This window comes from Urocitellus parryii, chromosome 15 (assembly GCF_045843805.1).
Source record: "Urocitellus parryii isolate mUroPar1 chromosome 15, mUroPar1.hap1, whole genome shotgun sequence".
Classification (NCBI taxonomy): Eukaryota; Metazoa; Chordata; class Mammalia; order Rodentia; family Sciuridae; genus Urocitellus; species Urocitellus parryii.
In genome coordinates, this window is record NC_135545.1 from 9424458 (window position 1) to 9438964 (window position 14507).

Sequence of the window (14507 nt, forward strand, 5' to 3'; positions counted from 1 at the left end):
TAGTTTCCCCTGAGGTATCCAAATATTTTGCCAGGCGCAGTAGAGCATGCCAGTAATCCCAGCTAATCAGGAGGCTGAGGTAGGAGGATCCCAAGATCAAGGCTAGCCTCAGCAACTTAGCATGACCCTGTCTCAAAAAATAAAAGGGATGAAGATGTGGCTCAGTGGCAAAAGGTCCCTGGGTTCAACTCCCCAGTTAAAACACACACACACACTTATTTTACTAAGGAGATGCCTTATTTTTACAAGTCAAGAAAAGGAGAAAATAAAACTATTGCTAAGTCTGTCATATATGTGATTAATGGGAGTGAAGAGAATCAGAAGTCAGCTAGGATCTGAATTTCTTCTTTCCAAATACGGAGAAACATGATTTTGAGCTAAGGTAACCGAGAGGTTTCTGATATTATAAGAAAGCAGTTACGGCTGGAGATATAGCTCAGCTGATAGAGTGCTTGCCTCACATGCACTAGGCCCTGGGTTCAATTCCCAGCACCTAAAAAAAAAAAAAGTTCAAGCAGTTATGAATGCCATTGTCTGGCTAGAAGACACACCGATTCCCCCATGGAGGGTCTTAGGTCTGACCGTCCTATCAAGAGAGAAAAGTTTCTTGTTATTTGTGAGTCCCTGGGTATGGACAGCTAGGACAGTGGTAATGTTTCCCAATCTCTTCGATGGGATAAGCATGCAGCCATGTCTCAGGTTTAGAGCCTTTTCTGTCTTATGGCACAGTAGGAATAAGGACAAGGTCTATTTATTCAAATTATACCATTTAGATGATTCACACATCCTTAAAATAAATAAATGAAGTCACAGGTTAAAAAACCAGCCAGATACCCCATACTTGAGACAGGTGGCCAGAGCCATCAATCAACCCATTTGCCAAACTCCTGCTCTGAATCAGGTCTGTGCAGGGCAGACAAGAGGTTAAGGAACCATGGCCAGGTCTGTGGTGCAGAGGGTAGTATAGGATTATAGAGGAAGGAAACCTAATGTAGACATGAGGAGTTCCATTCGTGAAAACAGCACTGGACCTGAGCAGTGAGGACAAGTGAGAAGAGCTACAGATACAGGCAGAATAGAAATGTATTTAGAAACACAGGGGCCCAGAGCATAAGGTTATGCGGGAGGTCTGTCCATCCTGTGTTGGGGATGTTAACCTTGATCACATCTACAATCTGTCAGAGTTCTCTCCTGTCTGTCTCTTGGAATGAAACCCACGGCCTCGAGTAAGCTAAGCAAGCAATCTACTCCTGAGAAGCATCCCCAGTAAGCCCTCCATATCTCTCTTCATCCCATGAGGAGACAGCTTATCCCGCTTCACAGAAAATAACCTTCTCCCATTCGCTTTAGCAATTCACTGAGGACTCCTTTTTCAACTTTGAGAGGGACTCTTCCATTTCCAGGCTCAAGTGATCCTCTTGCCACAACGAAACCTCAAGTGCTGCGATTACAAGAAATGTACTACTGAGGCTGGGGTTGTGGCTCAGTGGTAGAGAGCATGCCTAGCATGCATGAGGCACTGGGTTCGATCCTCAGCATCACATAAAAGTAAAATAAAGGTATTGTGTCCACTTACAACTAAAAAATAAATACTACAAAAAAAAAAAAAGAAAGAAAGAAAGGAAGAATAGAAATGTACTACTAAATCCAGCTTCATTGATGATTTTTTTTGGTGGTGGTGGTACTAGGGATTTAACCCATAGGCATTTTATCACCAAGACTGAAGCTCAAACCCAGTCCTTTTTTTTTTTTTAAATCTATCTTAGGATACTAAGGATTTAACTCAGGGGCACAGAACCCCTGAGACACATCTCCAGCCCTTTCTATTTTTTGAGACAGGGAGGGTCTTGCTAAGTTGCTGAGGCTGGCTTTAAACTTGTGATCCTCCTGTCTCGGCCTCCAGATCCTTTGATGAGTGCTACCCTGCCCAGCCCAAATGATTCTTGATAGAAATAATATATAGAATGCTGGTGATGGGTCACAAATATGTAGACTTTTAAAATCCTGACTGTGGGCTGGGGATATAGCTCAGTTGGTAGAGTGCTTGCCTCACATGCACAAAATCCTGGCTTCAATCCTGATCATCTGTTCTACTCTTATTTGGCATCATCTTTTTTTTTTTTTTTTTTTTAATATATCCCCCCCCCACCTTTCTTTCTTTCTTTCTTTCTACGCCTTCTGGGGATGGAACCTAGGTCTCGCACAACATGCTGGACAAGCCCTCTAGCACTGAGTTCAACTATAGCCCATCATTCAACATTCGTAAAGCTATTCCACATTTTGGGGCACACCAAGATAGTCCAAGTTCACTTATTATTATCCTATCCCAGATCAAATAGCAGTCATTTTGTTGGGCATGGTGACATAATCCTGGAGACTTGAGAAGCCAAGGCAGGATGATCTCATATTGGAGGCTAGCCTCAGCAATTTAGCAAGGCCCTGACTCAAAATAAAAAGCAAAAAGGGCTGGGTATGTAGCTCAGTGGTAAAGTACCCCTGGGTTCAATCCTGGGGGGGGGGGGGAAGCAGTCATCTGTCCAAAGAGCCTGGTTCTACCAATGGATTGCCTCGGGGATGTCTGCATCTGTGCCCCCTGAACAAATAGATCTAGGAACTTTATTTATGTGTACCACATACATCTGTTTCTATATCTACACATTAAAAAAAAATGAGTTCATCCTAGCAACTCTAGTTCCAATTCAATATCACAGCATTCCTTCTTGCCTCTCCCTTCTTCCATATTTACAAAAACACCCTATCTAACCTGGGCACCAACCCTTTATCCACATTATGTTTACCTATTTGCTCAACCCTAGATACATATTTAGTGGTTTTAAAACTGCTAACTCATACCACTGAAACACAAGCTACGGTTCAGTAGTAATTGGCTGATTTCTTTAGTCTGAGGGATCCAGTCAAAACACTGCATTCAAGAGCTACTTGGGTTACTACTTTCTTTTGTTCCTGCTTCACAGTAATGTCTTTAAAGTACAGCACTTCAGGACTAGGCATGTAGATCACTGGTGGAGTGCTTGCCTAATATGTGCAAAGCCCTAGGTTCGATCCCCAGCATCAAAACAAAAACAAACAAAAAATCTCAATACTTCATACAAACACCAACGAGTAAACCAAAGTTTCAAGGGTTTGTCCCAAGATATAAATTCCCCCTGCTATAGTTATGGCTTCCCCCCGTAATTTGACAATCCTTCAGAAAACTAGAAGCTTTATAAAAACAGAGATGTTAAGTCACCTTAAGAAATTTTGATTCAGTAAAGCTAAGCTAGATGGAATCAAGCAATCTGCATTTTTCAAATATCTTCTGGTTAATTCTGATATCCTGACAAATGAGAAGTCACTGGCCAGTTCCCAAGTAAGCTTCAAGGATCTCTCTAGTGGGGTCTTTGTCCTGAGGTCCACCGCATATGCTGTTCCTTTGCCTGCAATAGTCTCACCTTTACCACCTAGCCTGTACCTGCTCAAGACTACCACTCCCCAGGGATGGCCAGACTCTCAGTTCTCTGAGCTCCCATAACAGTTTGCTTTTGACTATTACGGAGTAATTCAGACATACCGAAAAAAGGAAAACAATAGCTTTTTCTTTTTTCAGCATTGGGGGGATTAAACCCAGGGCTTCATGTACAAAAGGCAAGCACTCTACCACTGAGCCACACCCCCAGCCTTACCATAGCTTTTTCCATAGCCCTCTGGTATAGTTCTCTTCACAAGGTACAGCATTATTTATTTGTCTTTTCCATTGGTGAGGAGACTTAGTCTTCCTCTGATGATGATTCCCAGCCACGAGATCTGGCAAATAGGAGATGTTCACAAATGTTTGGTCTAAGATTATTTTCAGCTGCAGTTCTGTGGCCCAAAATCGGCCTTAAGTATTTTTCCACAACTCATCAGAATAGTCTGAGAAAATTAAGATTGCCCAGGATTCTCTGGTAAGTACCTCTCATCTTGGAATGAGTCCATTTCTTCCTGCTCTGGGCTCCACCTCCATTAACATTATTGTTCACACTGGTCAGTGAATGCTGTTTCCATACTAGACCTGATATTTTTAGCACATCTGTTATGATAAACTCATAGTAACCTCAAAAAGAACAAATCAAAGTCAAACTTTTTGCCACAGGAAACCAGCTCATGCTTAATGTTTTGCAACATGCCATGGAAGAATAATAAAAAGATGAGACTTTTTGCTCATAGATGGTGAGGCTGACTCTCAAGATAGTGGAAAAATGCAGCAGGAAGCATTCAGTCTAGCCACTATCCTATTAAGTAAACTGGAAAAACACGCAATATCCAAATGCGCCAACACTAACATACAAAGGGAGGTGTGTGTGTGTGTGTGGGGTCAACAGAGCAGCTGCTTCACTAGAGGCTTAATTGTGAATGGGGCAACAAGAAACGTTCACATGTAAGTAAAGGCCAGGGCCAGGAAGACTAGATTTAAAAAGACTGTGGGGATACCAGTAGGTGAGCAGCTTTCCCTCTAAGGTGCAGTAAGTGCCATACAGCAATAATGAGCCGCTTAAACACAAATATTCATTTATGGAGCACCAGCTGTGTGCCCTACTAGGCAATGGTGAAACAAAGTCAGGTTCTTTATTTTCAAATGCGCATCATAGGGCTGGGGATGTGGCTCAAGTGGTAGCGCGCTCGCCTGGCATGCGCGGGGCACTGGGTTCGATCCTCAGCACCACATAAAAATAAAAAATAAAGATGTTGTGTCCACCAAAAATCAAAAAATAAATATTAAAAAAAATGCGCATCATAACCAAGCATATTGTACTCACTAGAAATCATCAGGTTATTTTTAATTTATCACTAAGGCATCAAAGTCACATCTATTCTTTCCTATAAAGAATCCTGAGGAATCCAAGGCCTGGGAAAACTGAAAACAACCTACATGATCATAGATGCGGGTACAGCCAAAGGATTACTACATTAGGCAGCCAACAATTTAAACAAGGTCACTCTAAGATACACTCCAAGATTTTTCCAGTATTATTTATGCCATCAAGTTTAAGAAAAAACAACTTACTAATGAGAGTCATACAGTTAACTGCATACACACAATTATAACAATCTCTCTTCAAGTATGTATTTAAAATATTGTTTAGCTAGGTGCAGTGGCCCATGCATGCACTTGGGAAGCAAATGCAGGAGGATCACAAGATCAAGCCGGCCCCAGCAAATTTAGTTAAGATCCTGACCCAAACAACAAAAAGGGATAGGAGCTGGTGAGGATTGGGGGGTGCTGAGGATGTAGCTCAGTGGCAGAGTGCTTGCCTAGCATACGCAAGGCCCTGGATCCAACCTTAAAGAGAAAAAAGAGAACTTCCTGCTAGGCATGGTGGGCACATAACTGTAATCTCTGAGTCAAGAGGCTGAGGCTGGAGGATCATTAACTTTGAGGCCCTCATTGGCAACTCAGCAAGACCCTGTCTCAAAATAAAAACTTACATGTTTTATGGGGAAACAAAACAATTAACTAGGTCATAATTCATATAATTTTTTTTTGGTTGGAGGAGTTGGGGATTAAACCAAAGCAATGCTGAGCATGCACTCTGCCAATGAACTACAGCTTTCAGAGAATCTCTCTTTTTTCCCCAATTTTTTTTTGTAGTTCTAGATAGACACAATATTTTATTTGTTCATTTTTAATGTGGTGCTGAGGATCAAACCCAGTGCCTCACGCATGCTAGGCAAGCACTCTGCTGCTGAGGTACAGCCCCAGCTCAGCATTCATAGAATCTCTGAACCTGAGTTTTCTGTAGTACAGTGGTGATCCAGTTTCCCTAACATGCAGATCCTGATATGACATTTAACAACATCCTGAATTTAGAGATTTATAGTATAGAGGTCAGGAGCACAGTCCACAGGTAAAACAGACTCCATGTTTCTAAATTCTGGATTTGTCTATAAACCAAGTATATGACTCCAAGCAGTCAAAAACAAGCTCAACTTTGGTCACCTTATAGGAAAATGCAACTACACTTCAAAAGTTGTCTCAAGGGCTGGGGATGTGGCTCAAGCAGTAGCTTGCTCGCCTGGAATGCGCGCAGAGCTGGGTTCGATCCTCAGCACCACATAAAAATAAAATAAAGATTTTGTGTCCACCAAAAACTAAAAAATAAATATTAAAAATTCTCTGTCTTAAAAAAAAAAATGCATGTGAAAACAGAGAGGTTAGGACCTGTCATCTGCTGCTGAGAGAGAAGCCCAGGAAAGGTGATATTGGGTATGCAAAAAAGGTGTATCTGGCATTAAAGAACCAGCACCTAGAAGAGTCAGGAGATAGGGGTTGGAGATGTGGCTCAAGTGGTAGCGCGCTCGCCTGACATGCGTGAGGCACTGGGTTCGATCCTCAGCACCACATAAAAATAAAATAAAGGTATTGTGTTCACCTAAAAAAACTATAAAAAAGAAAAAAAAGTCAGGAGATGAATTTTTAAAAACCAAGGAACCACTAACCTATATGACCAGGAGAGTCAGTTCCCTTCTAGGCTTGTCAGTGTGGGTTCACTGTACAAGACAAGTCAGAAAGGGACTGCACGCAGCACTATTTACAGTGCTCTAAGGCCCTGGGCAAAGTGGTGGGATGGTTTAGAGGTGCAGGCCAATGAGAAGGACTCCTTTAGCTATGCCTGTCCCAGGTGAGGGACGGAGGGAATAATGAGAAGAACACAACTGGGCACAGTGTGAAGCGCACCTATACTCCCAGTGAAGCTGAGGCAAAGTACTGCAAGTTTGAGGCCAGTCTGGATCATATATCAAGACCCTGTCTCAAAATAAAAAGTTAATAAAGGGATTCAGGATGCAGCTCAGTAGCAGCAAAACACACACACACACACACACACACACACACACACACACACACACACACACTCTATGACTATTCCTGACTTGAAAAGTTAAAAATGGCTAAAATGGTAAATTTTATGTTAACAAATAATAGGTTGGTTTTTTTTTTTGTTTTGTTTTCAAATATCTTTATTTAGGGGGCTAGGGCTGGGGCTCAGTGGTAGAGCACTTGTCTCGCATGTGTGAGGCCCTGGGTTTGATCCTCATCACCATAAAAGTAAAATAAAAAGGTATTGTGTTCACCTACAAATTAAAAAACCATTTTTAAAAATATCTATTTTTATGTGGTGCTGAGGATCGAACCCAGTGCTTCACATGTGCGAGGCAGGAGCTCTACCTGTGAGCTACAGCACCAACCCCCCCCTCAAATAATATAGTTTTAATCACGATTAACTAACACCTTGGAACTTGAAATAACAAAGACTGATAACTAGGACCATCTGGAAGAGAGAAATAAACATATGGGTTATATTTTCCATTTGCCACCATCCTAAGCAAGATCCTACGCAACTCAGTGAGACCCTATCTCAAAACAAAACAAAAAAAGGAGTTGTAGCTTAGTGGTAAAACAACTCTGGGTTAAATCCCCAGTACCAAAAAAAAAAAAAAAAAAAAAAAACACAGGCAGGGTCAGGAGGAGTGTAGGGGTCAGAGGCAGACTGCTCATATAATGTGTGAAGCCCTGGGTTCTCCCAAGCATCATAAATAACAATAAATAAAAAATTTTTAAGGGCTGGGGATGTGGCTCAAGTGGTAACGTGTTCGCCTGGCATGCGTGCGGCCCGGGTTCAATCCTCAGCACCACATACAAACAAAGATGTTGTGTCCGCCAATAACTAAGAAAAATAAATATTAAAAAATTCTCTCTCTCTTTAAAAAAAAAAAAAAAGAATTTTTAAAATGACAGAGCTGAGTCTATTTTAATTCCAAAACTCCTGTTCTTATTATTTTTTTAAAATATTTATCCTTTAGTTGTACACAATTATTTTATTTTTTATGTGATGCTGAGGATTGAACCCAGAGACCCACATGTGCTAGGCAAATGCTCCACCACTGAGCCACAACCCCAGCCCCTCCAAAGTTCCTATTCTAAACAACCACACGACACTGCCTGCAGTATGGGTCCTAATCCTACTTCCTCCTCAACCCTGTCTACCTCTCTAGGTCCTTGGAACATCAGCATGGACAGCATACCTTCACTTATCTCCTACTATTCCAGGGTATTTCTTTTGTCTCCTTAAGTGAACACTGGCTACTCCCAAAGCAGGGATAGCCACAACATCTGGTTCCTCCTCAGCCTATTGCCTTTTAAAACAGGGTTTAAAATATCCGCTGTGTCATATGGATGCTACAAAGATTCAAGGAGCTAGTATGTGTACAGTGCTGAGAATGGCACTTAAATACTCTCATTACTTTGTATATCACACAGTATTTAATCAGACTTCTAAGATATGGGTTGTTTCGGTCCAATCTCCTTTGTTATTTACAACCTGTATTCTCTTGGGCAAAATACTTAACCTCTCCATCTCTGTTTCTTCATCCCAAGAAGCCAAATCTGGAATCATTTCTATCCTGTCTACTTTGAAGGTACCCTGATATGGAGATGTATGAGAAAACACTCTGGAAATTGCAGAGTTGAATCAGGGGTTCTTACCTCAGCAAATACCAACATTTAAGCTGAACAGCTCTATCTCAAGTGCTGTCCTATCCACTGTAGATATTTAGCAGTACCCCAGGACTTTTTCTAACCACTAGATGCCAATAATATCTCCCTACCCAATTGTAACATCCAAAAATGTCTCATGACATTAACAAAATGGTCCCTGTTGAGGCTCACCAGATTATGCTAACTCACTACCAGGGACTCCTTTCATGAACAGCAGTAAAAGATGCTTATGTCATAACCTTTACAAACTAGTGGCTGTTTCCTGAAGGTTTTCAATGTGCCAGGGACTAAGGGATTAGCTTCCCCCAAAATGGCACCAGCTGGCACTTCCTCCATACCAGGTCCCCTAGTCCTTAGAGAAAGCACTTTCTGAAGGCTGCTCTTCTGACATGCGTGAGACTCATTCCTGTTTAACTCACATTTGTCTATACAAATGGATATATTTCACCCTCCAAATTATCCCCACCCTACCATCTTCTGTCTTGCTGTCACTTTTATTTAGTTACTGGAAAAGTTTTACTCACAGATAAGAATAAATTTATACTCTAATTTGATTTTCTTGCTAGTTACTAAGTAAGTTTTACATATTTTTTATAGATCTTTCTCTCTTTTTTTTTTTTTCCTTTTTGAGATGCTGGGGATTAAACCTAGGACCGCACATATGTTAGGTAAGTGTTCTATGTTGAGCTATGGCCTCAGCCCCTTCTTGTTTATTTTTTCAGTGCTAGGAATGGAACCCAAAGCCTCTTATGTTCTAGGCAAACACCCTACCACTGAGTTAAACCCCCACTCCTCCTGGACCCTTTTTGAATCAATATAGTGCTTGGGTAAGGAGAAAATTTGACTTGGCAAATGTCATAAAACCATGTGTACACTGAGCCATATCTGCAGAAATTAAAACCAAAAGCCCAGTAGAAGAATGCTCTGCCTTCAGGACTCACCTTGCAAGAGAAAGTAATCAGAGGTCGTGCGCTTCAGGGCAGCCTTAGCTTTCTCAGTGCTCCAGTCCACCTCCAGGGCCTCTTTCACAGGGCAGAAGACCACCTTCTGTTGGAAAAAGGCAGAAGTACTTAGGGATAAAATATGCTGGCTTCAAATTATAAAGCAGAAACTATTTCCATCTCAAAGAAATTACTTAAAGTTTACTGATCATTAAGAAGTTGGGGGCTGGGGATGTGGCTCAAGCGGTAGCACACTCGTCTGGCATGCGTGCGGCCCGGGTTCGATCCTCAGCACCACATACAAACAAAGATGTTGTGTCTGCCAAATACTAAAAAATAAATATTAAAAAAAAAAAAAAAGAAGTTGGGAGTGGGGGTTGTGTCTCAGTGGTAGAGCATCCGCCTAGCATGGATGAGGCCCTGGATCCGATCCTCAGCATCACATAAAGGTAAATAAATAAAACAAAGGTGCTGTGTGCAACTACAACTAAAAAAAAAAAAAAAAAAAAGGCAGCAGCAGCAGCTGGAGTTGTGGCTCAGTGGTAGAGCGCTTGCCTTGAATGTGTGAGGCCCTGAGTTTCTTAGAGCCACATAATAAATAAATAAAATAAAGGTATTGTTTGTCCATCTACAACTAAAAATTAAAAAAAAAAAAGAAGTTAAGGCCCACTTAAAACTAAGAAATGCTTGATGAATACAGGAGACAGTGATGGTCATGTACCTGCAAAGACAGAAGAGAGTGCCAAGTTCCTCAAGACCTAGTTCCATCTGGCTCTAACTTTGGCTGTATTCACACTACAGAAATACATCACCACTGAGAACAACAAGTATGTCTAAAGACATTCAATAAAACTATCCTTCAAATAGCAAACAAAAACAACTGAAAAATTAAATGTTTCTCAGTAGAATGGTTTAATGATGATAAAGGATGACAATAAAAACAGTTAGAAAATGAATAAGGGGGATGTGACAAAAGCTCAAGGCCACAGAAACAGAACTAGAATTGCAAAAGCCCTGTGAAAGGAGGAAGTGAGGCTGAAACCTATTAAGATAATCATATTATCCTTTTGGTACTGGGGATTGAACCAAGCAAGGGCTTATCACATACTATAATAATGAACCCCAAAACCAGCCCCAAATTAACCACCCTGAAAAATGCAACAACATAGATTTAATTTTAAAATACACAACTTATTTATTTTCTAATTTTAAACAGTAAATAGGTATTATTTATCCCCCCTAAAAATTTAGAAAATAACAAATTATTCTTCCTAAACAACTGAGTCCAAAAGTCATGCACAACAAAACACAAAAACACCCCACCATCTCATCTCCTAGATGGATGACAAAAACCAAAAACAAAAAGAAGTGGGCTGGGGACTAGAGTTGTGGCTCAGTGGTAGAGTGCTTGCCTAGCATTTGCAAGGCACTGGATTTGATTCTCAGCACCACATAAAAATAAAGGTACAACAACAACTAATAAAATATTAAAAAAAAAAAAAAAAAAGGAAGAAGTAGAAGAAATGGGCTGGAGATATATAGCCCAACTGGTAGAGTGCTTGCCTCACATACACAAGGCCATGGGTTCAATTCCCAGCACCACAATTAAAAAAAAAAAAAAAGAATTAGCCAGCTATGATGGTGCATTCCTATAATCCCAGTGGTTTGGGAGACTGAAGCAGAAGGAGTTCAGTTCAAAGCCAGTCTCAGCAACTTACTAAGGCCCTAAGCAACTCAGTGAGACCCTGTCTCTAAAAAAAAATATATAAAAAGTGCTTGCCTTGCATGCACAAAACCCTGGGTTCAATCCCAAGCATCAAAAAAATAAAAAATATAAAAAAGGGCTGGGGATGTGGGACTCAGGGTTAAGCACACGTGGGTTTAATCCCCCACCCCACAAAAAAGAATTTGAGGGGCCACGTTTGTCAAAGAACAGAATTAGCAATACAGAAAGAGGAAACTAGAATGAATCCTGTGGTGGGAAAGAGACATCACTATGAATTTAATTTCAATATACACAAATCAAGAAAAAAAAAGATACAAATGTGGGTATGCAAATATGTTTGTATACATACACATATAAAAATACTAAATATGTCTGCGGAGGTCTAATAGCAATGTCACTCTGGTAGTGGCAAGCACTCTGAACATTCGTATCTTTTTTTTTTTTTTTTGAGGTGATGCTGGGGATAGAACCCAGGGCCTTGTGCATGTGAGGCAAGCACTCTAACAACTGAGCTTTATCCCCAGCCCCTCAGATCTAGGTTTCTAATCACCACTCCACTCCCCACTTGAATAAACATTTTTCCTAAGAAAAATGGCTGATTTCAAAACTGGGGCAGAGCCTGGCACTCAGGCCCACATCTATAATCCCAGTGACTTGGGAGGCTAAGGTAGGAAGATTATACGTTCAAGGCCAGCCTCAGCAACTTAACAACATCTGTCTCAAAATGATGGGTATGCAGCTCAGTCGTAGTCGAGTACCCCTGGTTACAATCCCCAGTATGAAGGGTGGGAATCAATGATGAGGCCAAGAGAATAGAAAGTAAAGAAATGCTCAGAAAAAGAAGGGGACATGTCAAAAGGAAAGCAGAGGCAGCTTTAGGGAGCTCCTACTAGTCAAATCTGGGGAAAATCAAGATAAAAATAAATGATAGCAATCCAACACTTCAAATAAACTGGAACCCATTAGGCCACATACCCAAAATTAACTGAATTAGTTAAATGGTTGATAAGAAATGAGATATTAACATATTTTAAAATGACTCTCCAAAAAATACATACACAAAACATAAAGACTAACTTCCAAGGAGAAAAAAAATCCCGTAGACAACATTTTACTTGAAGAATCAAAGTTAACATTACTAGCAAATCACACAACCAGATTACAGGATGCAATGGGAAGCATCCATTCTATAACATTCTTTCCAAAGATATGAAATTGAAGTCTAATCAAAAGAAAACACAGATGAACCCAAACTAAGGGATGTTTTTCAAAATAACTAGCTTACAATTTTTAAAAGTGTCATGAAAATCCATACATAATGCTGAACTGAATCCTTGTGCCATTAAGGACATTACTGGAATAACTAGCAAACCTAAATAACATCTAAGGATCAGAGAGCAATGTTGTATAAATGTAAATTCCCTGGTCATGATGGTTGGCTTATGTTTATAGAAAACACTTGCTTGAGCAAACACAGACTGAAATATCTGGGGGTAGTGGGGGGCGGGGCATCATGTTGGAACCTCACCCCAAAATGATTCAAATTGAACAGTTGTTAATACTAGCTCCATTTTGTCAATTTAAAATGTCATATGCAGGGGCAGGGATATAGCTCAGTTATCAGACTGCTTGCCTCACATGCACAAAGCCCTAGGTTCAGTCCCCAGCACCAAAAAAAAAAAAAAAAAGTACATTTTGAGTTTAAAAATAATTTCAAATTTAGACAGGTATCTACCTTTCCTCCTCTCTCCTTTATTCCCTAGCTATCTAAAAAAAACAAGTGAGCCTGGCTTGATGGCATATCCTGTAATCCCAGCTACTCAGAAGGCTGAAACAGGAGGATCACACAAGTTTGAGGCCAGTCTGGCAACTTAGTGAGACCCTGCCTCAAAATAGAAATTAAAAAGGCTGGGCAGCTCAATGATCTACAGTTCTGCAAAAAACAAACAAAATAAAAAGGTGTAGCTCAGTGATAGTGTGCTTGCCTAGCATGTGCCAGTATTTAATCCCCCATACCACCTCACCCACCCGCACCACAAACACAAAAAGACTACAAATTTCTAGGTCCAATCCCCAGACCTACTTATTCAAAATCTCCAAGGCAGGCATGGAGGGATCCAGGAGTCTCCAGCATTAAAAAGCATTCTAACAACCGACAACTGTAATTGATACAATCTGCCAGTAGAATAGCAAAAAAGCATGAAGTCACTAAAGGTTACTGTTTCATACTGTTGGCTGTAGAATGCAAACGGATAAAAACTTTTTGATTCTACTTAGCAGAATCTGCCAAACCCTATGATGCTCTAATTTAACCTAGAGAAAGTAACAGGATTGTCCTAGAGACTATCTACACACACTCACAGGCTTACTGTATCAGTTTTTTTTTAATATTTATTTTTTAGTTATTGGCGGACACAACATCTTTGTTTTGTATGTGGTGCTGACGATCGAACCCTGGCCGCACGCATGCCAGGCGAGCGCGCTACCGCTTGAGCCACATCCCTAGCCCTACTGTATCAGTTTTTTAATGGCAAAAATGTACATGCCTAAATGCCCATGGACAGAAGAATAGATATATAAACAATAATATGTTTACACAATAAATACTTTATAGCAAAAGAATGCCCTGCAGTGCTGCCTAAGACAATTTGCTGTGATGATGGAAATGGTGAACCTGGGCTGCACAATACCAAGAGGTATGTGTGGTTACTAAGCACTTGAAATGTGGCTAGTGAGACTTAGGGACTCAACTTTTTATGGCATGTAATTTTAATTATTTTAATTTAAATAATCATGTGGCTAGTGGCTACCATAATGAACCGAAAAGCCCTAACTCCATACAGATGTCCTCACAAACAAAAAGCTGCTATTAAAAAGCAGGTGCAGCACAATGCAATATGAAACCAATTCTGAAGTTAAAAGGCATGCAAAAGCAATTCCAGATAGTGCTTGGACATGTAAATATATATATATATATATATATATACACACAATAAAAAAGAAATACAAGGGCTGGGATTTTGGCTCAGTGGCAGAGGGCTTGCCTTGTGCCATGTGGGGCACTGGGTTCGATCCTCAGCACCACATCAAAATAAATAAATAAAATAAAGGCATTGTGTTCATCCACAAGTTAAAAAAAAAGAAATATATAGGGCTGCAGTTATGGCTCAGTGGTAGAGCACTTGCCTTGCACATGTGAGGCACGGGGTTCGAACCTTAGCACCATATAAAAATAAGCAAAATAAAGTTACTGTGTCCTTCTACAACTAGAAAGAAAGAAAGAACGAACGAACAAACACATGAACAA

At 40.5% G+C, this 14507-nt stretch overlaps 1 protein-coding gene across 2 annotated transcripts in view; it reads right to left on the minus strand.

Moving 5' to 3' along the window:
• The window catches only part of Sae1 (SUMO1 activating enzyme subunit 1), a 61318-nt gene that overhangs the window by 21822 nt on the left and 24989 nt on the right, over positions 1-14507 (minus strand). For both annotated transcript variants that reach the window (XM_026410417.2, XM_077793028.1), the window contains exon 6: positions 9475-9580. In XM_026410417.2, coding sequence (XP_026266202.1) covers positions 9475-9580 — 106 coding nt within the window. The remainder of the gene's footprint in view (positions 1-9474; positions 9581-14507) is intronic.